This window comes from Biomphalaria glabrata, chromosome 4 (genome assembly GCF_947242115.1).
Source record: "Biomphalaria glabrata chromosome 4, xgBioGlab47.1, whole genome shotgun sequence".
Classification (NCBI taxonomy): domain Eukaryota; kingdom Metazoa; phylum Mollusca; class Gastropoda; family Planorbidae; genus Biomphalaria; species Biomphalaria glabrata.
Window position 1 is genome coordinate 4656432 of NC_074714.1, and position 24694 is coordinate 4681125.

Here is a 24694-nt window from a genome sequence, read left to right on the forward strand (position 1 = left end):
GCTTTGAACGTAAAAAATAAACTAGAGTTATCTCCTTTGAAGCTCATTGGCATTTTGTTTGTAGCAACAATTATGGCGGAGAACATAAGACTAAGAGCGTAAAATATATACTATTGGGCCCATAATTCAATCGGGACTTAAATATGTGGTAGGCCTATAATATTTTAATGTTATGTTTTAAAATGATTTTAACTAAATGCATCCATAGTGCCTATATTGTGCTCGATTGGGTTAGATCTAGACTAGTAACTAGTATAGATGTCTTATACTTATACTACTTAACTTAGTTAGTCGACTTAGTCTTATTGTCTATTCTAGATTAAGATTCTATTTCTAGAGTCTGGACTATAGTGACTATAGCCTCTGATTCTAGAATCTAGATCTAGATCATCTAACAGTTATTGTTACTAATTGTAGATGGTACTGATGTATGTAGTGTCAATAAGTGTCGTAGTCAGTTGTACCGTAGAGTAATATTAAATTATAATAAATATAAGTTGAAGAGGGCATACCGTTGAAGAGTTAAGAGTATATCATATTAATTATTATGTCTAGATCTAGATATCTATATCTGGAAATCTGGACTAGAAAAGAAGATTGATAGATGTTACTCAAGATTTAGTCAGATTAGATTAATTACAATTAGATCTAGATCTAGTGAATTACATCATCATCATCATCTATTCTAGATCTAGATCTAGACTAGACTAGTAGATCTATATCATTATATCATACTACATGGATCTAGATCTAGATCTAAGATTTATAAACTAGGAATAGATCTTTAAGTCAGTCTAGATTATTAATAAGTTAAATAAGTTTAAAGTTTTAAAATTTAACAAAAAATAAGTTTAAAGTTTAACAAGGACTAGATCTACTAGATTGTAACTAGATATAGAAAATCTAGATCTACTAGATCTAGCTCTAAAGTTAGTCTAAAGGTTGAATTCACTATTTACTAGCTAGAACATCTTGATCTAAAGATCTAAATCAATATATCTAGAACTAGATTTGTACAAAAGCTCCTTCTTCCCTAGTGCTATTAGAGCATGGAATGGCTTGCCTGAACTAGCCAGGAAAACCAGTGACTTGGCAGAGTTTACGTCATTGGTTAATATGCACGACTAAATGCATGCGCCTAGGAAGTAATCATCTTCTTTTTTGAAGTAACGTCTGTATCATATAAGATAAGATAAGATAGATCTATAAACTCTAGGTCTAGATTTAAGTTTCAATGACCGAGCTGTCTACATCTAGAATAAATCTAGATCTAGACTCTATATAGTATATGTAAAGATTAAAGACTGATTTGCTATTGACGGCATAATACTGCTAATTCAGTGTGTAGATATCTATAAAGTTCAACGATTAACCATTTTATTTTAATATTTAATATATTATAAATTGGTAAACCATTATTGGCTTACTGGCTTACTTGTTCAAACTCAGGCCGATTCAGGCAACCCATTCCATTCTCTTATATTGGCTCTTGAGAAGTAGCACTTATACAAAGGATTTCATATAGCCTATATAGCAGCATGTAAGTGTTTATTGAAAACATAAGTAAACTATAATTTAAATGACATCTAGGATCTAGGAAGCATGGTCGAGAGGCCAAGTGCGCTTGAACTTGGCTTGGCTTGGCTACCTAGAAGGGGGCTCGAGGTTCGACACTCGACTCGGGCAGAGTTGTGTTTACTGAGCGCCTAAAGGCAGCACGGAAAACCAACTCCTAGATACACCCCCCCCCACCCCACCCCCATTGGTCCACAAATGAGATTTGACCAAAAAGCGCTCTGAGCATGCTATAAGCATGAAAGTATAGCGCTATATAAAAGCTATAATAATAATCTATTTATTAGATATTTCTTTTATATAAAATAAGGTTTATATCATATTAGATTTACAAAGTCACTGTTAATATTTTAATTTCTTAATGGTCTTTGGGTGAGTGTAATTTAAAGCTCTTGTCAAATGTTTGTAAATTTAAATGTTTTGAGATAATCTACATCCTGCAGGAAGACAAGGGATGGAAATACATGAACCCTAAGCTGCACCATTGAGATGACAAAACAACAGTCCAGTGCACATACCGCACAACCAGTCAGCTCTGGTTTCATCTTGTTAAAAATAGAGTATTTTATATAGTCTTTTATACAGATTAATTACATTAAAAAAAATTTTTCTTTAATTTCTTCTTCTTTAGGTTGACTCAACGCAAGAGTGTGTGAGGATAATCAGGGAGAATAAGTACTTGCTGGTGAATATAAAATCAGATTTCTTATATAATACAGACGTTACTTCAAAAAAGAAGATGATTACGTCCTGCGCGTCATGCATTTAGTCATGCATATTAACCAATGACTTAAATTCAGCCAAGTCACTGGTTTTCCTGGCTAGCTCAGGCAACCCATTCCATGCTCTAATAGCACTAGGGAAGAAGGAGTATTTGTACAAATTTGTCCTAGCATATGGGACGAGGAATGTAACTTGTAATGAGTAATTTATTTTTTGAATTGAATAGATTTAATTAATGAATTAATGAATCAATACATCATATTGCTTTTAATTAAAAATTATTTTCAAATATTTTTATTCATTTTGCTTTTAACCTGAATAAGTTTTGTGTATTAAATAAAATGATTTTTTTTATTTTCTTGTTTTGTGTTAGTCACAATTTTTAGAAATGAATCCTGACCCTGATGAACATGTGTATCCTGGTATGGAGGAACTGAAATGGGGAGAAGGAATCAAAATAAAAAACAGAGGTAAAGTAAACTATAAACATCAACAATTTCAAACTAGAGCAGAGGCATAGTGTAAGGGGGATGACACAGGTGCCACCTTCGAGGGGGGGGGGGGGCACCACATGTAGAGAGGCCCCTAAAAAATATTATTGTAGATATTTTAGTTAGGTAATATATTCTAAGGTTATTTTTATTATATTATTATATTTTTATTTATAAGCCTATCTTTCTATGTGATGTTCATGGAAAAAAGGGCGGGGGGCACGCCAATAAAGTACCTTGTCCCGGGCACACATTTCGCTCACTATGCCACTGCACAAAGCAGTTACTAAAATGAATAAACACTTTTTTTTTCTCTCATAAAAAAAAACTCAATTAAAATTTTTGTTTCTAATTATCTTGTTTACTGTCATCTAAAAACATTAACTATCATGAAGCCATCATAACACCCTTTAAAAGACTTCTGCTTTTATTACAAAACTTATAGCAACTCACTCTAGGGTGTATGTCTGGATGAAATCTTGTTGACCAGTGGTCTTCAGCGCCCCCCAAAATCTCGAAAACGCCCTCCAGGGGGCGATACCTCCCCCGTTGAAGACCACTGTTGTAGACATTATTTCTCCTACTTCCCATTCTCAGATCAAGTTGAATCTTTGCACAATTTTCCATTGTCGATAACAACAGATGAATCAATGTAAAAATAACCAACTAGTTAAAGGGAGATAAGCCTTGTGTATAAAATTAGTTTTTTCTACAATTTTTAAACTAACAAAAGGGTATTTTTAAAAATACTTGGAGAGCTCAGAGGCTAGCAAGTCAATATTCCATTCTGAGGGCTTGAATTTGAATTCAGACTCAGGCAACATTTAAAAAAAAAAATGTAAGAAATTTTCTTCCAAATATTCTGGCCATCACCTCCACAGATCCACAAAAAAAAAAAGATTGGATCAGAGTACCATGGAGGATGCACAACAAAAGAAGAGGAACTTAGTAAACCTAGTTATAAAAATAGTAATAGATTAAATAATGAAATGATAATCTGTTTTTGATATGGTTCATCAAAGTGAACATTGTGTATTGATGTATTTCTTCAATGTAGAAAAAGTTCCACAAGCTCACTACAGTGCACTCGGGGAGAAAGCAAGGAAAATGTTTCCCAGTGAAAGTCTTTGTAAAATGTTTTGTGGTGGCAAGTCTTGCAAATACTGCAGCTCTACCCATTGGACAGAAGATCAGATGGTTATTAAAGGCTTATATTCTGAATGGTAATTAATGTTAAAAAGTCATCCTTTTTTCCTTTTTTGATAGATTTTTTTTATGAAAAAAGTATAATAGTAAAGTAAAGTTCCCCTTTCAGATCTTGCATTCTATAGGGCAGATGATGTAAAGATTATGTGTGTATGTGGCCCACTGTTAACGAGGGTGTCATGTGGCCAGCACAACGACCAACTACCTTTACTTTCCCCAACTAATGTCAGGTACCCATTAGAGCTAGATGGACTTATATAGAGGCGCCCAAAGATCCTGAAATTAAAAATCCCCAATCTTCACCAGGATTTGAACCTGGAACCCCTGGCTCAGAAGCCAAACACTTTACTGTTCAGCCACCATGCCACCATGAAAATAGTACAAGTCACTAAAATTCATTTTTATGTGTTTTTTTTCTAAGCTATTATCCACATTGAATTACTTTAAATATAATAAAACACCATCTGCCTATTTTTGTTCCGTATCATCCAAGTCAGTGTAAGTGAATCTGAAAGAACATCTGTAACATGTAAACCATTTTACAAAGATGAAATAGAAGCAATATATCTGTAAACATACTCAGCTTAACAATTTATCTAGCCTTTTACTATTTATGTACACATATGGTTAGGTTTCTCTACAGAATACTAAAGGGAGGAGGAACACTATAAGAACATGTCAAGAATATCAACAAGCAGTATAAACAGTATATTAGATGAAATAAGTACTTAAGTCAAAGCCTTGAAAGCATCATTACACAATGATGAAAATGAACTATGTAATTGGGAATGAAATGACCAGAAACCTCAATTTCATATCTTGTTTATTTGGATCTCTTCAGCTGAAATAACAAAAATAGATTTATTATATTTCAATAAATCTTAAGTAATCTGCCATAATAAAATAAAATTGTAGGCCAATGTATTTACTTTTCCTTTATCTGAACAGGGTGACCCACAACATTCTAGCAATGGCAAGACTGTCTAATGAACAGATTGAGAAATTTGGCATTATACAGCAATTTGAGAAGTAAGCAGTTTATGAAGCACAGTTAGGTGAACATTCAATTTATTATATGAATCAACCTTTGAGCTTGCCAGAATGGCTGCATGGACTTGTCCTATGCTCTTCAAACTGTGGTTACACTGATCCTGAGTTAGGACCATGCCTGATACCATCCAACTTAAATATTTTTACCAGTTTCTACATGATCTTATAGTAGACTTGTTCTTCTTTTTTTTTTTGTTCTCAATTTTTATATTAACGCGTTCAGATGACTAAACCACTATATGAGGTGAACTGCACAGTGGTTTCCAAATCAGGCAGCTCTCTCTATATTTATCTTTCTATATGTGTGTTTTGGGTCCAGTGTCTTTTTTGGTCCTCTTGATAAAGAATGTAGTTTTTAAGGTAGGCCTGCTTGGTCAGCATTCTCTGGTGGCACTCCACAATGGCAGATTTAACTAGTCCAGATTTTTAGCTTCCGGAACATGGGTATGTAGGATGTAATAATTTTCTTATTTCAGTTAAATTACGTTCTTGCAACTTTCATTTAAAATTGACAATTCCTCAAACTATTGACAGATTGAACATTAAAACTGTCATTAACCTACAACAACCAGGAGAGCATGCTTACTGTGGCCATGGCAACGACTCCACTGGATTTGCATACAATCCACAAATTTTAATGGAAAATGGAAGTGAGTAGCACTGTATTTTAAATAATATTTTGTTGTGCAGTTCTCAAAAGAAAGTTCTAACTTTTTGTGTATAAACAATAGTCACTATCATTTTATATTGAAACTTCAAGCTCTGATAGTATTAATGTTTGTATATTCAGAGTACATCTTTGAAAACCCAAGAATAAGTAGTTTAAAATGATCAAGCATGCTAAGACTTGTGTCACAGATGCCATTATAGAATTATTTGTACATTTCACATTTAAAAGAAATATAAACCCTTGACTGAGCCTCAGGAATTACCCCACAAATCTAAACCCTTGACAGCACCTCAGGTTTTACCCAAGACGTGATTGTGATGTTGCAAATCTATTGGTTGATTTGAAATTAAACAAAGACATTTTTTTAAAGAGTTAGCGCTAGAGAATTGGCGAGAGTAGGGTTTCTGTCCAGGGCTTTTGCAAGAGAGGATTTGAGCCTCTCAAGCCCTCACTCTAATGGAGTTTGATGATGATGATGATGATGATGATGATGATGATGATTGCTATATCTTTGTAAAGATATTGTTGTAATGAATAAATCTGTTTCATTGTTTGTCAAACTAATTATGCCAAAGCTAATTTTAATTAAATGCATTTCGTGCACTTAAGACACCATGTAGCTATTTTAAAGCATTATCCATCATCAATTTGTTGTGATTCTATTCTTTTTCACTCATTAACAAACAGAACTTTTAAATGTTCTGCATCCAGTTCACTTAAGGACTAGGTTTAAAATCATACTGTAACTCATTTTAAAGATTAAGATGTGTTTACAGTGCAAATGTCTGGTATTGGTGTATTGGCTTTTGACATTAATTAATTTAAACACTATTATACCTTACAAGTTCTTTTAGTGTAAAGACTCAAAAAAAAAATTTCACATTCTGGTTAAAAAAAAAAAAGCTTTCTACTGCTTATGTTGCTCAGTCAATAATAGTTCTTATACTAATTGGTCATTGTAAAAAGTTGTAACTATTATATTTATCTTCTTCTTTCAGTTTTCTTCTACAATTTTGCAATGTAAGTAAAACATTTAACATTGAGTGAATTATAAATAGATCACTTTCTGTAAATAAGGATAGTTAATCTCACAAGCTAGAAACAAAAATACAAAGATAGTTCTTTGCTCTCTCAAAGAATACAAAATGTATATCATAAGTGGATTTCAAATTACAAAAAAAAATAAAAATATTTTAATAAACTTTTTAGATATTCATAGTAAATAATTATCTTTTCTTTTAAGACAAGATAAAATAAAGTATTAGTGTAAGGTATAGATATTATCTCTCAGGAACAAAAAGAGTATTATATATTTTTTTTTCTTTTGGTTAGTTTTACATTAGGGATGTTCTTTCAGAAGATTATTATGTCTTAGACTAAACCTGAGGTCAGTATTCGAACCTGTAACTTTTGTAACTAAAATTCAGAGTGCTACGATATGACAATGCAGCCATCCTATTTTTTTTTTCAGTACTAATTACTTTGTTTAAAAGATTTTGAAAAACACTGCATTACTGTGTTAATGTCCCCTAATCTTTTGTTGCTTTGTTTAGGGAAGACTATGGTGTGGCCAGTATGAGTAAATTATTAGATATAGTCAAGGTCATGCAGTTTGCTGTTTCTTCGGGTAAAGTGGCTGTACACTGCCATGCTGGTCTAGGTCAGTCACTGTGTACTGTATGGTCTCATTGTTAGTGTTATGTGTCATTTGAAATGCTTATTTTATTAGATAATTATAACATTTTATGTGTGCAGTCTTTTGTTTAAATCTATTCTTTCATTATTTGTAATCTGTCAAAGCAATCTGAGAATGTCTTTTTTACATCTTTTGCATTATACATTTGATCTATCTCAATACATTTATTGATCTTGGCCAAAAGATTCTCCTTTCATTTTGTATTCATTATGTTCCAATGTTCTCCTTATTTTGCAGGTCGTACTGGCCTTATCATAGCTTGTTATCTTATCTACAACAATAGAATATCTGCACCTAAAGCTGTTCAATATGTGAGATCTAGGAGGTAAAGCGTAGACTAATCCCTTGACAGACAGCAAACGCTAACTACATTTATTATCTTACACGAGAACTTTGGTTTTCCTTTATGAACTGTGGGAGAAAAGATTCATTACTGTTTTTCGTTTTCCCTGAGTTTGAAACATAACAAACTCTCTGACAAGTGTTAGTAACAGAGACAATTAATTATATTAATTAAATAAAGTTCCCCTTTCAGACCTTGTGGTCTATAGGGCAGATGATGTAAAGGTCATCTGTTTCTGTGGCCTATAGTTAACGAGGGTGTCATGTGGCCAGCACAACGATCAACCGCCTTTACTTTTCCCAAACTTATGTCAGGTACCCATTAGAGCTTGGTGGACTCAGAGGCGCCCGAAGATCCGAAATTAAAAATTCCCGTCTTCACCAGGATTTGAACCCCGGTCTCCGGTTTGGAAGCCAAGCGCTTTACCGCTCAGCCACCGCGCCTCGCTAACAGAGACAATTAAAAGGACATTAATTTGATAGTGTGTTTTGATTAACAATCTTAGATGAACTCATTTGTCTAGAGGAGTCTGTAGTTGCAGTCTGTTACGTGCGCATCTTAGTGTGAATGTGAAATGGTGCGATTGCGTGTTGAAAGAAAAAAGAACCGAAATGGAGGACTATGAACAAGAAAGTGTTTTTAGTGTTAATAAAGATTAAAGTATTTATAAACTGTGATTTGTCGTTTACATGTCTAAAGAGTCTCATCCAATATGAAAACGTAACAAGTGGCGCCCAACGCAAAGGTAAAACCTACGTAGTCCTTTATACACAGTTGATCTCCTGTCAACAGACAGTAGAGATATATTATATAGTCTAGATCTAGTGACAGGATACTATTCAATTTGATTAATATTAATAGAAAATGGCGGACAAGGCTGAGGTAGCAGCGTTGAAAGAAGAGGGAAGGTTGTTGGAGCTGGAAGGGGCAGAACTAAGAAAGTACGTACAAGAAAGGTTGATGGAGAGGGAGAGATTAGCGATGGAAAGAGAAAAAGAAAAGGAGAGATTAGCGATGGAAAGAGAAAAAGAAAAGGAGAGATTAGCGATGGAAAGAGAAAAAGAAAAGGAGAGATTAGACATGGAGGACAAAAGAGAAAGAGAAAAAGAAAAGTAAAGATTAGACAAGGAGGACAAAAGAGAAAGAGAAAAGATAGCCATTGAAAAGGAGAAGAAAAACGAATTAGTCGCCATTGAAAGAGAAAGATTAGCGTTTGAAAAAGAGACAGCAGAGAAAAAGTTAAAAACAGACCAAGGAAAAGAGAATGATAAAAGAAAGAGTGACTCTACAGGGAATAAACTGGCAAAATATAAAGGTTTGATATTCAACGAAGACAAAATGGACATAGACATTTTTTTGAAGAAGTTCGAAATAGAAATGAGAGAATTGGAGTACCCTGAAGACAAATGGACATTCTTATTGTCGAGATCATTTACAGCGGAGGTGCCCTCAAAAATATGTATGAACCAGGGTAACTACAGCATTGTGAAAGAACAACTACTTCGAACTTTCGGGAAAACAGAAGCTTTCTATCGCCAACAGTTTGTTAATTGTGAGATAGAACCAGAGGATGACCCGCAGACCTTCCTGGACAAAATGAGCAGCCATTTCGATAACTGGATAGAAACTGCTGAGGTAGAAAAAACCTTTGACAGTCTTAAGACATTTCTCATGCTGGACAAAGTGATGTACGAGTGTCAGGAGGAATTAAAAATATTTCTGTTGGAGAGGAAACCGAAATCCATAGAAGACATAGTAAGACTGATAAGGGCTTATAAAGTGGCTCATCCCGAGAAGAAATTATCTAGAGGCAGTGATATAGAAGAAATAGTTGCCTTTAACAGAACATGTGAGACACAGAATAACTCTCACAGAACAAGGGAGACACAGGATAGACAGTATAGAAGTGGTACATATGAAAGACAAAATGATAGCCGCAACGGAAGATATCAAGGAAACAGACAGGAAAGAAAGGACTGGGAGAAAGGTAGAATAGAGCAAGGCTTATCATTGTCATCTGATACTGGAACATTGGAGATTTTTCAGACATTCGTAGGGAACAAGGCAGCCAAGACCATCAGGGATACAGGGAGCACTATTATTGGAGTGAATAAGGATTTAGTGGAAGACCATGAATATACAGGCGAATCTAGGAAGTGTGTTATGTTTAATGGGAATATTGTTCAATTACCGATTGCTAAAGTTAGTATAGACACACCGTATTTTAAGGGGACAGTGGAAGCTTGTGTTGTAGATCACGGTGAGATAGATTTAATTATTGGGAATATTCATGGGGTGAAAATATGTTCAGTAAGGGAGATTGAGAATTGGAAGAAATATTATGGGATAAAGTTTACGCGAGGTAGAAATGGGGATGTGGAAGAAGACATAAGAGCTCATACATCAGATGACATGGGTAACAGAGAGCACGAGAAGAAAGAATTAACAGATAAGGTAGAAAGCAATGCAATAGGAATGGGTCCAAATCAAAGTAAAGTAAGGCAATCAGTGGTACAGGGAAAGCGATTTAAACCCACATATAGACGTACAAGTCCATACATCTTATGCTTTAATTGTGGGAGAAGGGGGCATATTAGAAGACAGTGTCAACAGTTAATTAGAATTAAGGAATCAAGGTACAATAGTGGAGAGGCGTATACGAGAAAAGAGAGGGATATTAGCAGCCTAGAAAACAGTACAACTAGATCATTCGGTAGTGGGATCACAATGGGACATCATTGCAAAGGAGGGAAGCGGAAAGGATGGCATGTCAATAATGTTAGAATTATATAGATATGATTAGAAAAGGTAGGACTGATGGACACTCATTATTGTTCTATTCTACAATGAATAAATATATGTGTAATGAAGTAAATATTGTTGTTACATATACATATAGGTTAAGGATACTATATTATAGAAGTTTGTAAAGGCTACATAGGAAATGTAAAAGAGTATAAATACTGGAAAGTAGATACGTAGATGTTGCACAATGTATTTAATTATGTGTGGTTCTGTTGGATTATAATTATTCTATTAAAATTACATTTGTAAGAAAATTATCGAAATGATGTGGTAGAAATACATAAAAAGAAACGTCAAGACTGGAAGTATTATATAGGCCTGAGGATACTAAGACGTAAATAGCATTGGATTAAATCTATGGTAGCCTATGAGGTGTGTTGTTAGTTATAAACTGGGTCATGTTGTTGAGGCTACAATATACATGGAGCAAGATAGACCTTGTTTGTTAACTATGTGATTGCGACTGGAATGATGGTGTTTGTACAGGCATAAAATTATGAGTGGGGAGTTGTATTAATAGAAATGTGATTACTTATAGATATATGTTAACAGAAGTGGTTTCAATTGCTCATAATAACAGTTATTAGTGTGATGAATATAATTGTTATTCCATGTTGGAATTGTATTGGTATTAACATGACATTGTGTTTGATTTTGTGTAATTATTACATTATGGTTTTATATGTTACCGATTTGTTTTAACTTGGAATAGTCTGATAATATATTCAGTGATTTGTATTTTGGACGTTCGATGTGCATCGAACTTGTTAAACAGGGGGGGTGTTACGTGCGCATCTTAGTGTGAATGTGAAATGGTGCGATTGCGTGTTGAAAGAAAAAAGAACCGAATTGGAGGACTATGAACAAGAAAGTGTTTTCAGTGTTAATAAAGATTAAAGTATTTATAAACTGTGATTTGTCGTTTACATGTCTAAAGAGTCTCATCCAATATGAAAACGTAACACAGTCATATTTCTACTTTATCATGACTGTAAATTAGTCTTTTTCCCCTGGTATCAGCAAATTTTCTGCAGCATTTACTCTCAAAGGCTTGGATTCTTTTTTCAGCCTCAGCGTTTAGTGTCCAGCTTTCACAAGCACATAGGAGTATAGAGAACACTAGCAAATAACACAGTTTTAATTTGACTGGGAAGCTGATGTTACTCTTCCTGAAATCCAGTTTGGTCATGGGAAGGGATGCCAAACTTAAACTGGTTCTCATCTCTTTTATTGATCCTCCATCTCTTGTTATGTTTGACCCTTAGTATTTAAATGAGTCAACTTCTTCTAATGTTTGGCCATTCAACAGTATCAAACATCTTGTATAAGTGTACAATTTATCCAATGTAAAAATTGTGTTCCTTAGAAACCATTTCTGTTGGTACAGATTGTCCTTACATACATATCCAGTGTAAAAAGCACATTTTGAGTAAAAAAGCTAGATGTAATCATTTGTTCAACTTTTATTTTTTCAAATTTAATCTTACAGACAGGAAATAGAAAGGAGTTTAAAGTTTGCAAAATGATTCCTATTAATGTTTTATAGTTGACTTGTAGATTCTACTGTAAATAAAATTATGTTAACAGATCTAGCAATGCACTAGACAGACTTTTATTTTAGCTCATTCTCATCTACACAGGGCTGGCTCAATCCAAACAAAACAACAAATGAAACATTGCTACAAGTTTGAACAATTCCTACAAGTTTTCTTTGTTATATTTGCTTCACTGTAAGTTTAGTTTTTCTTCTTTTCTCTTACACCTCTTGATGTCAAAACGTAGATACATAATGCTACTGTTGTTTTTCTGTAATTTTGCCAGATGTTTATAGGTGATTTTAATAATATACAATTTTTTATAGAGTTGTTTTTTTTTTTATTTAAAGCTAGAACTCTTAAGAAATGTTAATTCTTTTTAAAGATGTTTTTTAACTATCCCTATACAGTGAAATAGTAAAAGTAACTTATCTTGCCTTTCGTACAATAGGTTCTTAGAGAACTGATATTATTGATAACAAGCCATGTAATAGAGTTTTGATCCTCTCAAGAAGAATATAAAGTTTCTTTGCTAGATAGCTAGATAGCTAATGTTTAATACAAACTTGAAATATTCTTGAAATATTCTGTTTCTATGTCTTCATGTTTTTTTTAAACATCTTAGAACTTGCTTGTTAACAATGATGTAGATGTATATCAAATTTAAGCTAAATTGTTTTTGGTCACATGTCATTGTTTCTCTGATAGCCTCTTTTATACGATCCAGCTGGTCTACGAACTTTCTTGCCTAGTATATAACAGGACATGTCTGATTCAATTCTGTTCCTCATAACAGTTTTTAAAAAATGGGTGTTAGCCATACAAGCTTATTGAAATGAGCTAAAGGGGGTTGAAATTGTAGAATTATAAAATTCATAAACAATTATATAACTTGTATTCAAAACATTTTGAATTTAAAATGATAGATGTATTAGTTTTAACTAAGATTAAACATATTTCTAGTTTGATTTACCTCCCATGTTATCATGACTATTACTCTACATGTTGACTTACGATAAATGTTCATCTGTTCTCCAGGGTACCAGAAGCCAATCCTGTTCCCTTTAGAACATTTTTAATACGACAAAGACAACTTTTACATGGCTACGAGGCCAGAAAGTTGAAGCACATTCCTAAGGTAGAATATATTGCTTGAAGTTTGACAAAAATATATAAACACACCTCTGTTACATTTTTAGTGGGTACAATATTTCAAATTTTAATTTTAAGTAAAATTTATAAAAAAAAATAGAATTTATTGATGAAGTCCAATACGTATTTCATGATGCTGCTAGCTTGAAAGTAACTATTTTCTGTTATGTCTTAAATTGACATCTATTCTACACAAATATCAACAGGTAGTCTATGTCTGCTGTGAACGCTTGCTGGAGTTATGTGGTAGAGGAGGATCTTTATCTTCCCTTCGCAATGCAGTCCATGACCCTGCACCTTCAGATTTAGAAACACGCATTGGTAACCTTACTGACCAGGACATCTTACCATCAGAACCAGACAGTCTGGCCAGTTCGTTAAACTTTGACGACTCTGCAAATCTCTGTGAGTTGCAGTCACCAGACAGCAGTCATGATCTACATCTAGAGAGATTGAAGAATGGATTGAACAAAGATGGAAGACTGAAAGAGATAGCAGAACAACAAGTCAAAGGAAATGAAGATGCCTATGAAATAGAAGAAGAAGAAGCTAAGGATGAATGTAGCACTGGCACAGAGGATGGTAAACATTGACTGGAATTAAATAGCATTTTAGTGGTCTTGACCTTTAAATAATAACATGTTAAAAATTAATAAATAATAGCATATGCTATCAGTAATTGGAGGTAAGTTGGCTGTGTAGTAAAGCACTTGGCTTCCAAACTGTGAAGTCCTAGGTTCAAATCCTGGTGAAGAATGGGATTTTTAATTTCAGGATCAGTAGGGTCTCTAGAGTTCACCCAGCTCTAATTGATATCTGATATTAGTTGGGGAAAAGTAGAGGTGGTTGATCATTGTGCAGGCCACATTAATTCCTCATTAACCATGGGCCACAGAAATAGATATGCCCCATAGATCACAATGTCTGAAAGGAGGAACTTTACCTGTCAGTAATTAACACATAATAATACAAATCCTTAGAAAGCATTGTCTTTCATTCTTAAAAATAAGGAAGAATTCAGTACTTTATAGGGCTTCACGTTGGCTTTTATATAGAGAGTATATTTGTCACTCGAAACGTTGATTTAGTACCTGCTTTGGTATTTCCAGATTTATCCAGTGGAGATTCACTGAATGGCAGTCTGAGCAGTAGACCAATATATTCAGTGAATGAGCTGTGTCATTCTATTGTTTATGGGGAACTGTCAGTAGAGGAGGAGAAAATCAGGAACATTAAAGTAAGACACTGCTAGTCACATACAAAACATTGACGTAAGACACTGCTAGTCACATACAAAACATTGAAGTAAGACACTGCTAGTCACATATAAAACATTGAAGTAAGACACTGCTAGTCACATACAAAACATTGAAGTAAGACACTGCTAGTCACATACAAAACATTGAAGTAAGACACTGCTAGTCACATACAAAACATTGAAGTAAGACACTGCTAGTCACATACAAAACATTGAAGTAAGACACTGCTAGTCACATACAAAACATTGAAGTAAGACACTGCTAGTCACATACAAAACATCTATGTTTTGACAAGTTGTAGGTTTATTTATTGAGGTCTTTATGAGAGTTTTCTTAATTTTGATGTGTTGTTTGAACTGTTTAGTGAACTTACACTTGTAAAAATCTTTGTAAAAAGTTGTACATGTCTGAAGTTCTTTCAGAGTTGAAGATAATTGACATCCTAAACCAAATTGTACCCAGGACTATAGGTATGGTAGCAGGCAGGACACAAACCTGGGACCATTGAGACAACTGAACAACAGTGTAGCCCGCATACCACACGACCTGGAGGCCATTCTGTAGCTACTTAAGACTGGTTATGTTAGATAGGCTTAAAACATTCTGTTACTTTGATTACAGAAACGTGTTTCAAATGGCCATTATACTTCAGATTCATGAACGATACTGGAAGTTTATTTGAAAATTAATTGAATTCTGTCTTGAAACAATTATAAAGATAAGTTAAAGAAGTTTAAAACTTTAATTTTACCAACCGTGGGATAAGGCAATAATTTATGTTCAAATGGACCTCTTTCACAAAAAAAAAATGGTCACGAGATAACCATTGATAAAATAATAGGAAAAAACTTTTACACAATATTTATTGTTGATTCAAATTAAGTCGCATAGAAGAGATAGAGAAGCATGTGGCTCAATATTGTTTGTTTACGATTGGAGAATGAGGTCGATTGTGTTTGTTAACTTGTTCTTATGAGATAATTAGCAAAGTCTTTCATAATGAGTCTTATGAATGTTACTGGGAAGTTAAAATAAATACAATGTTTAGACTCTGAAATTATTCTATCTATAAGTTATGAAACAAACAAAAAAAATCAGATAATCTGAACTTTTTCACCAGGAACTGTTAAACAAGTCTGACACAGCCTGGCAAGATTTGGCTAGAGAAGACTCTCCACTGGTCATATTTATGGTAATGATAGACTGGATTGATCAGTTAAATGTAAGTATGTCTTGTAACAGTGGTCACTAGAACTGTATAGTTTTCATTTAACAATAATAACTGAGATGAAAAGTAGAGCACTGGGTCAAGAAGTGTAACAATTACACTTGGACCATAATATATTGATCTTATAATTGGGTATTGAATAAATGTTTAACCCTTAAAGCACGTGTGGTAGTTTAGCCTCTAAACATCAGAATTGTGTATGCACTCATTGTAAAACAGTTCAGCACTTTAAGGGTTAACAGATGAAGGACAGAAGAGGCAGACATCCTGGTAGATTTCTTTTTCTTTACTCTTATTATTATGTTTATATATTATTATATATGACTTGACCAGTACATGAGATAAACTGTGCAATAGTTTCCAGATTAGACAGCTCTCCATAGAGTATTCTTTAGGGAGTTTTGGGGCCAGGTGCCAGTGTCTTGTTCGAGACACTCAATTTAGAATGTTTTTTTAAGAAAGACGTGGTTAGCATTCTCTGGTGACATTCCAGAAGGGTAAATTTAACAAGTCTTTAGTCCCAATTTTCAGCTTACAGAACATTCTATTGTATCCAGTTCTGAGAGGAACAGTTGTAGTTGGTTGCTAGTAACAATAGGCATTACCTAAAGAAAATCCCCTGTCGAGGAAGACGCAGACAGTGAAAAGAAAATCTTAATTGACCACTGGCGGACAATGGTTATGCTTGCCCTGAATGTGGCAAAATATGTAGGTCACAGCTGGGGCTAGTAGCCATGAGATATACTGCATTCCTCATTAATCTTTGGACTCGAAGACAAGCCTTATATATATATATATATATATATAGGGATTTTCAATTGTTTACAATTGCTTATTGATTCTCCCTACACTACACTTGTCATGTGTCACAGCCTTTCCTTTTAATGTTTTCTTCCTATTGTTTCTGGTAGGTTTGAGCTCATTTGTTTGTGGGGAAATTTATGATCTCACTTTTGAGGACCCAAGCATTCACCCAGAAATGGAAACCTATCTCTTGACAAAAAAGTTCAACCAAAAAATTCAACTATAAATGAGATATGGAAAAACTGTTTTAATGTGGTTGTTTGTTTTTTTTTTATTCCTTTTTCAGGAACCAATTCTAAGATCTCAAGATATTTCTTTGATATTAGAGAACAGTAATACACCAGCAAAGGCATTAATCAATCTAGAAACAGTAAGTAAAAAGTCTACATGTAACCTTTACATTCAGACTACAATCTGAGCCCATTAATGTTTAGACATCAAGCATATTTCTTTTTATTAACTTAACAGTCATATCTTCAATGCTTGATTTTTATTGTCCAGTCTCTTTTACCATTTAGGTCAATTAGGTCAATTAGGTTACTGAAACTTATCAACAGTAATGGTCACTCTCTTATATAACTTGATTGGACTCCAGCTACACTCCAAACGTCAATTAGCTGAGACTTCAGCGTTGGCCTAGAAAATAAAATTGTGTGCTTCATACAAATATAAGCAATATACATTGTACTACTTTTTAAATAAAGAATTAATATTGTGAATAAATTGTAACATTATCAGATCGAAATAAGGACAAAAAAGACAAAATTTGGACCATTATTGTTGAGCCATGAACTAAATGTTGTATAGATGATATTACACATCTACACTATATTGTTTAGAAGATAATGGTTTTGTAGGGCTGTTACTGCAAGAAGTGATATGGTATTTAACTCTTTCTCTCCTAACTGACAATATCAACGTTGATTCCACCAGAATGTGGTAAATAATTATGGAGAGAAAGAGTTAAGCTGTTCACTACGTATAGAATGCTTCCAGTGGCATACCTCTCAAACAGCGTCTGTCAAACAGTCCAACCTCTGGCCTTCATGTGTGATCTAGAAATTGTATCTGGTGGAACCTTGGTTTGCTACCCACCTAAAAGAAGGAAAACTATGAATCCAAACATCTGCTGCCTTGGGGCTGTATCCAAAAATGAAAACTACTTTGGGTGTTAACCCTGAGAAAAAATCAAGACCCTAAGACAGCAGCACTGCTACACTGTAGTAGAACCTGTGACACCCACAGATCCCAAGCTGTATTAGATACCTGTGGTTCTTTTGGCCACATCAACAGTGTGGAGAGGTGGCAAATGGTGTGTGGGCGAAATCATTCCGACCATAGTTAATGCCTAGGCTTTCTTCTCATTTGAATGAGATAAACCATAGTCACTCTGCAACTGAAGGAGGCTAACTATTAGAAGATAAATGTTGTGTAATATTTTCACTGTTCATTTATAAGTATTGTCAGAGACATATTGACATGCTGGTAGATGTGATTTGTCACACAGCAGTGATTCTAAATCTTGTGACTTACACGCACTTACATCATATAAGAATTGAAACTTAATTTAAAATTGACATTTCAATATTTAAATTAAATAGACTTGGTTTGGAAATTTCAAAGTTGAGCAGGTCTTGGAAATTCTTTGAACTTTATGTATTTCAATATTAAGCTAGTCGTGACATTTACATTTTTTATTTCTCTTTATTCCAACAGAGCACCAGCCATTTCCTGAATTATATTACTCTTGTGATTAGTAAACTGGACCCAGGTGACCAGGATCTACATGAAAAACTTCTGGAACTCATTCTGGCTCATCTCTGCCAGAAAAGGTTCAATGTCTGTCCACGTAGTAGAACTCCTTCTAGTTCAGCCTCTGCTGCCAGCCTTAATGTCATTACAGACTCCTTGAGATCTGAAGATGCATATCAGTTGTTTCACTTTTTCCAGGATCTGTTACATTCCAAAGATGTACAAAAAGGTCATAGTAAAAGAAAAGTTTGACTGGGTTCAGAGATTGTTACCAGTTGGAAGATTTGTTATTTAAATGTTTAAACACCGTTTCCTAAGCTGATATAAGAAATTGTTATTTGACTGACAGCCAATCGTTTGATATGATAGACATTTAAAATTATTACTTAATAGAGATAGTATGTGTTATTAATTTCACTTAGCAAGCTCCAAACCAAAAGTTGTTTTTTTTTTATCTATAAAGCTTAAACGAAATCAAAAATATATGTTGTTTTATCTATGGAAAACAATGTTTCTTAATATATTTTGACAAAATGATATTAAATATTGTTTTGTATTGAACAAAATACTCTTCCACTTGGCAATGTTTTTCATAAAGTTATCAGAGCAAGTTACATTTTTGCAAGCTCAGTTCCTGTTGCTAGCATTTCAATTATGTCCCTTTGGTCCTTGAACTTGTTTGTGCACTTGTATCATTTAAATATTTTTCGAATAAGTTATACTATTATGTAAGTATTTTGTGCTTGACACTTGAAGACTTAGTCAATAATTTTTTTTAACTAAGTCTACTTTCCAAAAAGTTTAATTTATTTTTATTCATTGGATTTATAAGAAATAATTAGTTTGTCATCAACGTTTTGGCTATTTCTATTAACTGATATAGCCCACATTCCTCAATTGGCATACACCATAGTATTTTTGTTGTATTTTTACATCCAAGGTTACGGCTATTGTAGCTTAGAATTAGCATATCTAGCTGTTGTTGTTTTTTTTTTAAATCTCAATAGAAGTACATCCCATTGGCTTAGTAGTTTGTTTGAGCACCCAAGATGTGGTCATTCTGCCACTACAGCATCAAGTTGTCTTATTTATTGATGTCACTTGGGCTGTCAGTTTTTTTGTTTTTTTTTTGTGTTTTCGCTGTAAATATATTTACAGGTTGTTTAGGCTTGTCTGTTCTATATTTACAAGCAGTTGTTTAGGCTTGTCTGTTCTTGTTAAAAAAAAATATATATTTAAATGTAGAAAAAAAACTGTTAGAGAGAAACTTGTATTTTATATCTATGAAGCTATAATGTTTTGTTTTTTCTTTAAATAACTGTCTCAAGTAACTATTGATTAGATTTTATGGTGTGATTTTTGTGTCTATAAATATATAGCCACAGATTAAATGTTCACCAAAACAAGGGAGACAAATTACCTTTTCTTTCACAACATATTTCTGTGATGATATTATTAGTAAAGACATTCCTACTATTAATTGCATCATTCCTTGTTTCTCTGAACTGAAGAGCTACACACATCACATATTGTCACAAGTTTATTGTTGCATCATTTCTTGTATCTCTGAATTGAAGAGCTACACACATCACAAATTGTCTTATGTTTATTTTTGCTATTAAATAGAATGTTTTTATAACTTATTCCAGTCTGTCTCATATTCTACCTCTATCCAATGGAAGTCAGATGTTTAGCTGACTGGCATAAGCCTCTTTCTACTGTTAGGCACTTCCGCGTTGTGTCTTATGCATATAAGTCAAATGGAGGTAGCACTCAACAAAATTAAATAACAAAGGCCCACAATATAAGCTAGTCAATGCTGATAGCGAATGTCAAATAAGAAGTTTAATATTAATGAAAGGAACCATCGAATGTTGTCAAGCTAAATCTCTATGTCCATAAAAGCTTCCTCCTCTCTGAAGTCGTATTCTGTTTACATTTTGCTATTCTTTCTCAAATCCTAGTCTAGTTTCTACTAGGCATATCATTATCAAAACTTTCCCTTTCTATGAAGCAAATAACTAATTCATAATTGTGCCATAACACTACCTAACTAGGGGCACTTCATTCTAGATATCAATTCAAGCTTAGTTGTCTTTGTTGAATGCCTAAAAGCAGCATGGAAACCTTCATTCAGATATTAACCAGAAGACACTGATCATTTTATTGCATGAACAATATGCTATAATAAATAATTTCTTTTCTAACTTACGTACGAAGTAATACAAAACAATTAACCTTTTCACATTCCTAAATGTTTAGCTAACTGTACAATAAGATTGAAATCTGATAACAATTGTGTTACATATTTTTCTTCAACTATTTTCTACTTTGATTCTGTTAAGTACTGTCCAGTTATGTGTGCATTTATTTTGAAAATGTTTTCATATAGATATTTTAATACTTAAAATTGTTTTTATTTTAATAAAAAAAAATTTATTTGATTCAAAATATCCCCCCCCCCCAACCCATCCTGTGATATATTTAATGTGATGCTGTAGTAATAGTTTTACCTTTTATAGTGTGTCCTGATTGTATTGATCAGTTTAATAAAATATTGTTATTATAATAATGGGACATAATCTGTAGGACCAAACAAAGTTGGTTGTAAAAAAAATTGATTATTTAATATAGTATATTTTACATGTAAATTGGGATATAACAATTAGATTCTTTAACAGCTAGACTTTTAACTTCTTGCATAGCAATATTGAAAAGCTTAGCAATTAATCATTGCGGGACTAACTCTCTTTAGATACTTCAGCTATTAAGAGTACCAGGTAACCATCGCTGTGTGACTTTCTTGCAATGTTGCAGAAGGAAACAAGTAAAATTAGTTTGTACCAACCAGTTTCTAGAATTGAATAAATCTTATCTAATCATGACAAACATTCCCTCCAAAGAAACAACTATTACATTTTTCTACATGTTGGCTTTTACTTTGTTATACATTGAGAAATCAAATGAGCTTTGAAACAGTAATCAGTATTTATTATTTATTTGTCACATTTTATGTTATTGCCATATCACTTAATTGGTCACATAAATTAAAGTTGAAATTTGAACTTTTTGTTTCACATGTTCTGGAGGTGAAGAGGCTGAGTGGTGAAGCACTTGGCTTTCCAATCAGGGTTCCAGGGTTTGAATCCTGGTGAAGACTGGATTTTTAATAATGTGATCCTTAGGAAGCTCCTTGAGTCCACCAAGCTCTAATCGGTACCTGACATTAGTTTGGGAAAAGTAAAGGTGGTTGGTCGTTGTGTTGGCCACATGACACCCTTGTTAACCATGGGCCAGAGCAATAGATTAGCTTTACATCATCTGCCATATAGATCAAAAGGTTTGAAAGGGGAACTATATTTTCTCTTTACATGTTCTACATGCATATGTACATTATTTTTGAATGTCTTTTTAGTGCATATTTGTATATTATTAAGAAGTACCAAATGAGGTCACATTGGTCTGGTGTGCCAGGGATTTTTTATTTTAGATTTTAGAACCTAGCTATCGACAACAATAAGCTAAGATTTAGAGGGATCTATGGATCACAAAAGAATCATACTGCAAAACAGTAGTAGAGCACAAGGAAACCATCACTTTTAGTCTTTCTTGCAATTTTGTAGTAGGAAATAAATGAAATAAGGTCGTACCTTCCTTCAAAGAAAAATATTCTAGTTTTAAATAAAAGCTTTTGTTCAATCTGCTCTTTGAATTATCATTCTTGCAGATTTTTATCAGATTTGTTTGTCATGTGACAATATTTTGAGATAATATTGAATGGATTTTTTATCAAGAACTGTTACTTGTGTGTTTGTATCATGAGCTATAGCCTTGTTTTTTTTTCAAATTAAGAACTGTTAAGTATTGCATGGTACTGTTGTTATTGTGTTTGCTGTGTATTAATATTTTTCTGTAGTGAAATATTTGTATAATTTTCTGGACCTGACAATGTGTATCACACAAGATTGAGTTCACTGGCTTGGTGTTCGTACAATTATATGTGATAAGATAAGATAAGATTTTTTTTATATCTTATCAAATAACTTCATTTATTTTTGAAGACTATACAACCAAGGGAGACAATTATAGAAATAAATTAACTTCTTTTTCAACATTAAGAATTATTTCCCTTTTTTTCAAATTTGCTGTGTTTATTTTTGTCTTCGATTCATCCGATAGATAAAAAAAACACATTTTCTCTTCAACATATATAGAATAAAATGTGAATTTCACACCAGGTTATAGATCTGTATCTTGTGGACTATTGCTGTTATTGGACTTGTCACTTTTAGTCTAAGCTTGTATGTGATGTTACATGGCCAATGGTGACAGAAAGTCTCACTTCTTACTGTGAGAAAAACAAAATTTTAAGAATTATACGTTGTTAAATCTTTTTTTTTTTTTAGATGTATGATATATTGTTTTGATCAAGTAGACTTACATAATTACACAAATCAGGAGTTGAAATGTTTCATTGGTTTAGGATTAGTGATGATATACTCTTTTAGTTTACTTGTATCTCCACATTTTTAAATTGTTTGTGCAAAAAAAAAAAACAATTTGATGTGAACTAAAAAAGTGTTTTTTGCAGACTAACGACTAAAGAATGTTCTGTTGAGTTTTTGAGATGATTTCTATTGTTTTATAATTCTCATGATGTTGAGGTGTTGTTTTTTTTTTAATGATTATAATAATTATGACATTTTATATCTGTTTTACTTCAATTAATATAACTTCTAACCCATAGACTGAAATATTATATCCCCTGATAATTTAATTCATTGTTGAATAGATTGTTTGTTAAAGTGGCTACCAAACATGTTTCACTCTAACTCTATGTAAAGAAGGGTTAAGAAGTTTCTTGCTGGCTGTGAAATATTTTAGATGAATACCACAGAGTTGTAGATTTTGGATTTTAAATTCTAACCCATACCACACTGATAGTTATACCACTGACTTTATATCAGTAATGAACAAGAAATTAAAAATTTCTCTGAAGAGTCTCATGAACTACAAATGTAGGCCTATTTGGAACTTGAAACCAATTTAAAAAAATAGTAACACAAATAAAAGAACGTTTGTTCTATTGAATATCTTATTAGAGTGTAGGTCACGTGACTCACGCAGGAATGTCATTAAAAACAAGAAAAATCTACAAAATACATTTTTTTTAAATAAAGGTTATTCTATGTGTAATTGTATCAATTAGTTTGAAGAAAAAAAGCGTATATCTGGGTGAAGGCTACAGTCAAGGCTACAGTGAGAAGCTTTGTACATTTATAAATTTGTATTAAAAAAATCATTGTACAACTTGAACTCGTACTCGGGGGGTTCAAGCCAGTGCATTAACCACTGTGCCAACAAATGGCTTACACAAATAGAAGATATCTTTCCTAGCTATTGTTAGTTTCAAACTTTTAAGCCAAAACGTATAAAAGGGACTAAATCTAACAGAGAATCTAAATCTATATGTCATGGGGCAGTAAAGGCATACACATCATTTTGTTCTCGTTGTACATATTTTTAAGTTTTTTTTAAAAATGTGATGTGGACGAAAACATGTCGATGGAAATTGATGGAGTTACATTTGGGAATAGTTTTGTTTGATTTACATGCTTTGGATGTTCCTTCAGAATGGATAATTATTATACACTAGCCTAAACCTGCCACAGGCTGGTGGAGGATGTAGGCGGTCAAGGTTCGATCCAGGGACCATCAAAACGACAGTCCAAAGCGCTTACCACACCACAACATTCCATTTAATCAGCTGCATTTTTTTTTTCAATGTCCCTCACATTTTCCCTCATATCTCTAGGCCAGTGGCGCAGTAAGGTATCGGTGGGTCCAGGGTGCAATGAATTCTTTCGCGCCATGCTTTCTACGCCACTGGTTCTGGGCCTTCGTGTTTGCTGTACCCCCCTTGACTTCCCCTCCCCACAACGTGCTGCGAGGAAAGGCTGGCTAAAAAAACCACTGCTCCGAACTACGTCCGAGAAGCCCACCCAGATGTGAACTCCATAAAATCCTTAGATAAATTGAGGTGGTCCTTGGTTTAGCCACTCATCCATATGCCGTGTTTACAATAGCTAACATTTACCTCCCTTGCATTCTATCAAAGTGTTTGGGTTTTTGTTTTTTTTTTTGTTTTAAGTTGAAACTAGTAATTAACGAAAACATGACAGAAACTCATTTGTCTCATACATAGATATAGATAAGTGATGGTAGCACTGGAAACCTGGCGACTCCTTAGTTTCAGTGGAGTAATGGCGCCTTGCAACTGTCTTTGTTGTAATTAGTAACCATTTTTTAAGCAAGCAAAAAATCCTCCCATTGTAGCCTAAATAATATTTTTAAAAAGCGGAGGAAAAAGGGGGGGGGGGGAGTAATATGTAAAAGTTGCGGAAC

The 24694-nt window shown here is 33.5% G+C and overlaps 2 protein-coding genes across 2 annotated transcripts in view; one reads left to right on the plus strand and one right to left on the minus strand.

Annotated features, from left to right (window-relative positions):
• Nucleotides 1–24694, minus strand: part of LOC106066212 (polynucleotide 5'-hydroxyl-kinase NOL9-like) — a 329067-nt gene that overhangs the window by 269299 nt on the left and 35074 nt on the right. The window lies entirely within an intron of this gene.
• On the plus strand, nucleotides 63–23257 carry LOC106066761 (protein tyrosine phosphatase domain-containing protein 1-like). The gene is made up of 16 exons (XM_056027012.1): nucleotides 63–148; nucleotides 2207–2260; nucleotides 2672–2768; nucleotides 3847–4012; nucleotides 4944–5024; nucleotides 5580–5695; nucleotides 6714–6735; nucleotides 7269–7375; nucleotides 7649–7736; nucleotides 12200–12289; nucleotides 13133–13232; nucleotides 13453–13828; nucleotides 14356–14483; nucleotides 15626–15727; nucleotides 16824–16907; nucleotides 18254–23257. Exons 3-16 carry the CDS (start codon nucleotides 2687–2689, stop codon nucleotides 18539–18541), a joined length of 1830 nt encoding a protein of 609 aa, XP_055882987.1. The 5' UTR covers nucleotides 63–148; nucleotides 2207–2260; nucleotides 2672–2686; the 3' UTR covers nucleotides 18542–23257.